The sequence below is a fragment of the Priapulus caudatus genome, unplaced genomic scaffold (assembly GCF_000485595.1).
Source record: "Priapulus caudatus unplaced genomic scaffold, Priapulus_caudatus-5.0.1 Scaffold42, whole genome shotgun sequence".
NCBI lineage: Eukaryota > Metazoa > Priapulida > Priapulimorpha > Priapulimorphida > Priapulidae > Priapulus > Priapulus caudatus.
In genome coordinates this window covers 282,507-290,032 of record NW_014577103.1, presented here as the reverse complement: position 1 = coordinate 290,032, position 7,526 = coordinate 282,507, and the positions used below count along the sequence as shown (strand labels likewise).

The following is a 7,526-nucleotide window of genomic DNA, read 5'->3' as shown; positions in this document are numbered from 1 at the left end:
ATCACTGCCTGTCCATCACTGCCTGTAGTGTCCACTACTGTCTGTCCATCCCTGCCTGTCCATCACTGCCTGTCCATCACTGTCTGTCCACCACTGCCTGTCCATCACTGCCTGTCCATCACTGTCTGTCCACCACTGCCTGTCCATCACTGCCTCTACCACTGCGTCCATCACTGCTTGTCCATCACTGCCTGTCCATCACTGCTTGTCCATCACTGCCTCTACCACTGCGTCCATCACTGCCTGTCCATCACTGCCTGTCCATCACTGCCTGTCCATCACTGCCTGTCCACTGCTCCCTGGTCAAAATGTTATTACATGTATAAATTGACCAGTCGTGTTAATCTGAACTCATGGGAATTAGGGCATACGTGTCCATGCTGAAAAAAATGCTCCTGAAAGCGTCATTTGCAAACACAGTCTAGGGGTAGAAATTAACTTTTGTCAGAACACGGGAGTCGAACGGACTCCCTACCCTCAAAAAGAGGGAGTCCGCAGCAAAATGATGGAGTCCGCAGTCTGAAGTTCAAAATTAAAGATATTAACAATAATGCATGTGCTTATTTTGAAGATTCATGCAGTTGCACGTCAGCCAAATTTTCTTTGCACATTTGCTGAAAAAATATGGTAATTCCGCGAGGCCGTGCTCTGGAACGAACTAGTTTAAGTTAGTATTATAGTATGGCAGAATTTCAGCGAGTGACACGGACTCCTGCATATATGTCAACTCAGGGAGTCCGACAGTAAATCAGGGAGAATTTGACTCCGAACCCGCGTTAATATTTTACCCCTGCGAGTCTGTGTTTGTGTTAACCACTTGCTTCTCTCTTGCTCTTGCAGCCGAGTTCATCATCATGATTGCTGAGAAGAGTGACTCAATTGAAACATTTAAGGCAGCCTTGGACGAGAACGGGGCAGAATTCCCTGTGAGTGTTTTGATGGCTCTGCCTCTCTGTCTGCCCACCTGCCTGTATGTCTGGTTGTATCTCTGTGGTCTTTGACATGTGTAATTACCTCCGCGCAACGGAGGTCATGTAATCGGTCTCGTGTGTGTGTTCGTGTGTGTGTGTGTAGCGTTGGCGCGATCGATTCAGCAGCAGCTCGCCTTAGGGCGTCCAGTCAGCAGCAGCCAGCAGCGAGCCAGCAGTTATACACATACATGTTACACGCTCGCGGAGGTATGCACTCTCCGTGAGTGCCCTCTGTCTAGTTATTAATGTAACAAACATTCTTGGATGAGAACGGGGGAGAATTTCCCGTGAGTATTCTGACAGGTTAGAAAAAATGTCAATGGGTTATAAAAATGTCAAACTCAAGACACGTGATGCATCCCACTCTGGCTCTCTGTCTGTCTGTCTGTCTGTCTGTCTGTATGTCTAATAGTCTATCCTTATGTTGGGTGGATTAATATGTGCCTTCCGAAGTTCGTTGTTCTTTTTGATATATGTAAATTTTATATTCTGGTAAGGGCTTGATGCTATATAGTTATTGCCATTATTACCTAACTTCTACATATTTTTTATGGCAAATCTACCACTTGTGAAATGCTCGCAAAATCAATATATGATTTGCTGCATGCATACTTCCTCCCCATGAGTTTGAAACATCATGTTTTGCACGTTTTTAGGAGTCATTCACAGCCAACTTGTTGAGGCTTATTCAGCGAATGAAACCGAAGAAATCGTCAAATGGCGACGATCTGAGCGCGTGGGATAAAGAAGAGAGTACCGACGAGGAGAAAGAGGATATGATGAAGAAATACCCGGGCCTCTGCCTTCCAAACGACACCAGTAATCGGGTAGGCTGGAAATGGAATTTGTATCTTATTACATCGTACTATCTTTGTATCTTTGTATCTTATCTTATCATTTGTATCTTATTACATCGTATTATCTTTGTATCTTATTATCTTATCATTTGTATTTTATTGTATCGTATTATCTTTGTATCTTTGTATCTTATCTTATCATTTGTATCTTATTATCTTATCATTTGTATCTTATTATCTTATCATTTGTATCTTATTGTATCGTATTATGATGTTGTATGTATTTGTATCATAACTCTCACAAAAGGTTTAAATAACCCTAATATATTTAGTTGATTGATTAGTTGCTCGCAGAGATCGTTACTGTGGCGTGCGTGCAGGAAATGTGGAATATTAGTTTCTTCCCACTACCCATACAGAATGCATACTGTGTTGAAGCAGCTGAGTTCTCATGGCTGAATACAGAATGTTCGCTGTAGTGATGTCACGATCATCGATTATACTCGATCATCGGTTGAACAGTGGCTCGAACCAAGCGCTTGGTTATCAAAATCCATAATCAATTTCATCAAAAAAACATTTTTTTTTTTTTAAATTTGAACAAGAAAACTTAGAAAAGTGATGAGAATCGGTACATGTATTATACACAATGTAGTAAACAGTGCAAAACAAACAGTAAACAGGGCTAAACAAGCACATACATGCACACACGTACATGCACACGACGTTACGCACACGCAGGCATTCAACACCCCGAGTAACCGATTGTAACCGATCATCGGTTACTTGGGTCCAACCGATGATCGATTACGAAATTACAACCAATTGACAACACTAGTTCGCTGGAAGTTTTGATTAGATGACGTATGTTATAGAGTTGATGACATTTTGACGATGCATTACAGGGGTAGAAATTAGTTTTGAAAATTTACAGGCCCATATCATTCCCCGGATCCCGCAGCATTTAAAAAAAATAAAAAATGTTTACAATGGTTTATTTACAATAATACAAAGAACATACAAGAACTTTTCATCCTCGCTGGCGTGTCGGGGACGGTTTTGCATACTGGGGATGGATTTTTAACTGGCCCGTCATTACTTTTCAGACGATGCTGAATGATGAACTCGTAAAGCTAAAGGATGTCAAAGTTGCGGAGGATGCAATGGATGAGCTGGAAGCCCTCATGAAGCCAGGTTCTATCATTAAGTAAGTGAAACACTTGTGATAAGAAGCTCACAAGAGTTTTCGTTTATAGCGCTCCCGATTTTCGTACGTAATTTGTCATTGTAATTTGTAATTTGTCATCATTGTAATTTGTAATTTGTAATTTGTCATGTTAATTTGTAATTTGTCATGTAATTTGTCACACTTACATAGCTTTCGTAGTCGTAGAGTTAGACGGAAATTTTGCCGGTGATTATGCCCGATATTTATCTATGTGCTGTGAAATAGAAAGATGCTATACATGCACATATGCACGCACATGCACAGATAATTTTACACCATGGTGAACAATCGCAGTCAGGGGCTCGTTGTCAGAATCAAAATTAGTCTATGGTCAGTCTTAAAATTAACTGTCTCGTAGACCGTCGTCAGAAACGTGGTATGATGTTATGAACGATGATATGAGTTTCTCGTATGCAGTGTATGATAGAGGTCGAGTATACGAGTCAAAGTTAATGTTAGCACTAATCTTAAGACTAACATTGTTTCTAATAGTAAGCCCCTGTTTTTCGCGCCCAAGGCTCGCGTAAACTTGCCAAGCGGCGGGACAGATAAACGAACGAAAGATAACCCTACCCCTCCACCCAGCCTCCCACGCGACACGACTTTGTGTGTCCAACAAAGTCAACGCCTTCACTTCCACAACTTCGTTTCGCAGGACCGAAGCGCCGCCAGAGAGCGCAAAAACACAACACACCGACGGCGACGTACGGCCTCGCAGCGACACCAGGCGGCGCTCCCGATCCCGCGACCGCGAGACGCGCCGCCGCCGCCATCATCGCTCCTCGCGCTCGCGCTCGCGCAGCCCTCCTCCTCCGCGCACCCGCGAACGCTCGACCTCCCCGCGCCGCCGCCACCGCCAGAGGAGACGAACGCGGAGCCGGTCGCGCGACAGAGACACCCGCCGACGCCGTAGCCGGTCCGGCGACCGCCGCCGCTCATCGCCGCGGCAACGCGACCGCTCCGTCGAGCGCGCGCCTCCGCCGCCGGCGCCGCCGCCGCCGCAGTCGGACGAGCCGGCGGTGGGTCGCGTTTACGACGGTCGCGTGACGAGCGTCATGCAGTTTGGTTGCTTCGTGCAGCTCGACGGGGCGTCGTCGCGGCAACGCGGCGGCGGCGGCGGCGGCGGGGGTGGGGGGCAGCGGCGGTGCGAGGGGCTCGTGCACGTGTCTCAGCTGAGACGCGAGGGTCGCGTGACGGACGTGTCCGACGTCGTGGCGCGAGGCCAGCGAGTCAAGGTAAGAGCTTGCTTTTATCAACTTTTACGTTTACACTGCCGATTGTCGGTTGTATAATTGCGAAATTGCTCAAATTCGCCAATTTGACAAGGTGCTGTAGAATTGTAGTGTGTACAGTACCCAGTGAGAGTTGGCAAGGGAGGCTTACATCGAAGATTTATAGTTTTATATTATAAATAAATAAATAAATATATATATATATATATATATATGGATTGATGGATGGACAGATAGATGGATATCCCTGTCACCATACAACACCCATGTTGCACTAGTACTGTAGCGTTTCGAACGCTGTTGGTGCGTGTTGTATCAAACGTGTCTGTATCACTAGCTCAAGGTTATAACTAGTTTAGGTTTATACTACAGTGTACTAGGGTTATAAAATTGACAACGACTGACTTTCGATTATAATCGATCATCTGGACAGTACTAATATTTGTACCTATACATCAGGGTAAAAAATACACGGGAGCGATGAGCGATACGCTTTTCAAACCTCGCTCAAAAATCGCTCCCGTGAGGCTCAAAATAGCTCCCGTAAAATTTTTGATGAGAGATATTTCCCCCACAGACGTTTGAAAAAAAGCTCCTGTGAAAAAAAGTTATTTGTTCCCTGCCACTGCCTCACACATTATAGCGCAATGCACGATGCCGCAGAGGACGCTACAACATCCTTCCCTTTCGAAAAATTTTCCCCTGCATCTATACGTATCTCTACATGTGACTAGGTCAAGGTGCTCGCAATCAACGGCCAGAAGATGAGCCTCTCTATGAAGGACGTCGACCAGGAAAGCGGGGAGGACTTGAACCCGATGTCCGGGGTGCGGCTGACGGGAGCGAACGCCGTCGAGCAGGCGGGGGAGGGGACGACGCGGAACCCGGATCGTCCGACGACGGCCGCGCCGCTCGTCAGGAACGTTCCGGAGCAGGACGCCGCGCAGCTGAAGAAGGTGCAGCGCATCTCGTCGCCGGAGCGATGGGAGTTGAAGCAGGTACGTGGAGGGGGGGGAAGCATGCGTTGCTTGTTGTTGTTGTTGTTGTTGTTGTAGTTGTTGTTGTTGTTATTATTAATAACGTCGCCCGGACGATGGGATCTGAAGCAGGTGGGTGGTGGGTGGGTGTGGGTGGTGGGTCGGTGGGTGTGGGTGGGTGGTGGGGGAGGCTTGTTTTACTTACTTGTTATTATTATTGTTTTAGTATTAGTATTGTTATTGTTGATATTATTATTATTATTATTATTATATAGCTGAAGCAGGTGCGTGGAGGGAAGCTTGCGTTGCTTGTTATTGTTGTTGTTGTTGTTGTTGTTGTTGTTGTTGTTGTTGTTGTTGTTGTTGTTGTTGTTGTCGTTGTTGTTTTTGTTGTTGTTATTATTAATAACGTTGCCCGGGGCAAGATGGCGAACTAACAACACGTGTGTAAGGTGGCTCCTACGTTCTTCAACTCTTTGTGACTGAAAATTATACTTACAAGCGCATACTATGAGTGTAAGACATAGTCGAGCAAACAGAGCATCTATTAAAAAATATTTCACGCGCTCAGAATCCTGCGAATTGTCAACGGAGAAAATATCTACACCCGTGTCAGAAAAACAGCTCTCGAAACCTGTCATGGCGACCGAAAAAGTGACCAACGCTGAACTGCATAAACTGCTTAAAAGCATAGATTCGAGGATGGAGCAGGGGTTCAAAACACTGACTGACAAGTTCGACAGTTTAGAGTTTGAAGTAGGAGAATTGAAAGACGGACAGGCGAAGGATCGGGATGACATTGCAAAATTAGAAAACGACATGGCGGAGTTGAAACGGTCCCTACTTACTAGCCAAGTACATGGTCGCAAATACCATCTGCTTATTTATGGTGTTAAAGGATATGAAACTGCGCCGGAGTTAACCATCGAAGTGGTGCAGGACTTTGCAAGTAACTCACTAAAACTCGATGACAAGTTTTCACGTGAAATGTGCATTAGAAATGCGCACCGACTGCGACGGCAAAATGACAGACCCACCGCCATTATTGTGGTTATCGTATATTGGGCAGAACGCAAAGCTTTTTTGCGAGCGGCCAAATATTTGAAGGATACCCCAATGAGTGTTCGAACCGACCTCCCTCCCCAGTTAAAACAGTACAGGGGAAAACTAGCAAGCGAGGCATATGAACTACGACAACAGGGACTACAGGCAAGAGTTCGCGAGAGAGGGCCTGATCCGTGGGTGAAGCGCGTCGATTGAGGACGAACTCGATGTTGAAGCTAAATACACTATAGGTGTGAGTAGTACTGTTTAAATTACCCCTGGACGAACCATGACGAAGAACACAAATATAACTTAAACTATACACTTATAGCAATAGTGGCAATACGCGATATTGATGTATAGTAGTTCTCAGTGTTTACAAAAAGTGGTTAACCAGTTGCATTATATAGTATATTCTGTGTAGTAATAATATGAGTAATTTCAATTATAACTTACGATATTCAATTACACAAAGGAATGGATAACACCACCGTTGCTACTCATTTGTACACTTGTATACTATTATACTGTATATCATATTCTGTATGGTACTACGTGACCTGTCAAACAGCTGCCACCTTTGTCCTATGTAGTCAGCTGATAACAGGTGTGACTAGATCTACAGTACATGTACATATGCGTATATGTCATCCTACTCTTGACGACTGTTCTAAGGTACGTGAGGATGACATTTTCTATAAACCCTGCCGCCGTGCGACTATATGTGTATAATTTTTTATTTATTTGAGACGTGCTATGGATGCCGAAAGTTGTATTATTATCTTTTTGATTCCGAATACAGTGGTGTGCAGCCTAGTCTAGTCAGTACTAAATCATACATGTAGTTTACTGTATACACATGGCAGACCACCAGTCTCTTGGACCTGTGTGTAACTATAACCCGTGTACTGAAGCAGTGAGGATCGCTATAATAATGAGTGTGCGATAACGTTGCTAAAGCTAAACATAGTATACTGTCGAGATCTATTGTATATGGAAGGTATTCTACACACAGCAATTAAAAAAATAAATAAAAAATAATATATATATGTATATATAACATATAATTTGTGTACGATAGACTAAGTAATTAAGGAGCCACCCCCACACTAATACCACGCTAAGCCTCAATGGCTACCAAACCAGGTAGTTTATTTCTATATGTTGTTTGTAACGTGAACATTGTTCTTCTGAGCAAGACTGTGGTATATCCACAAAGGGGTCATGTATCAGAGGTTGTGTCAGATGTTCATGTCTGTCTTTATCCATGTGTTGTC

General features: G+C 44.4%; 1 protein-coding gene across 1 annotated transcript in view; it reads left to right on the top strand.

Annotated features, from left to right (window-relative positions):
* The window catches only part of LOC106820534 (ATP-dependent RNA helicase DHX8-like), a 23,293-nt gene that overhangs the window by 3,752 nt on the left and 12,015 nt on the right, over positions 1-7,526 (top strand). Inside the window, exons 3-8 of the mRNA XM_014825045.1 lie at positions 841-926; positions 1,628-1,798; positions 2,875-2,975; positions 3,652-3,758; positions 4,131-4,231; positions 4,963-5,226. Coding sequence (XP_014680531.1) covers positions 841-926; positions 1,628-1,798; positions 2,875-2,975; positions 3,652-3,758; positions 4,131-4,231; positions 4,963-5,226 — 830 coding nt within the window. The remainder of the gene's footprint in view (positions 1-840; positions 927-1,627; positions 1,799-2,874; positions 2,976-3,651; positions 3,759-4,130; positions 4,232-4,962; positions 5,227-7,526) is intronic.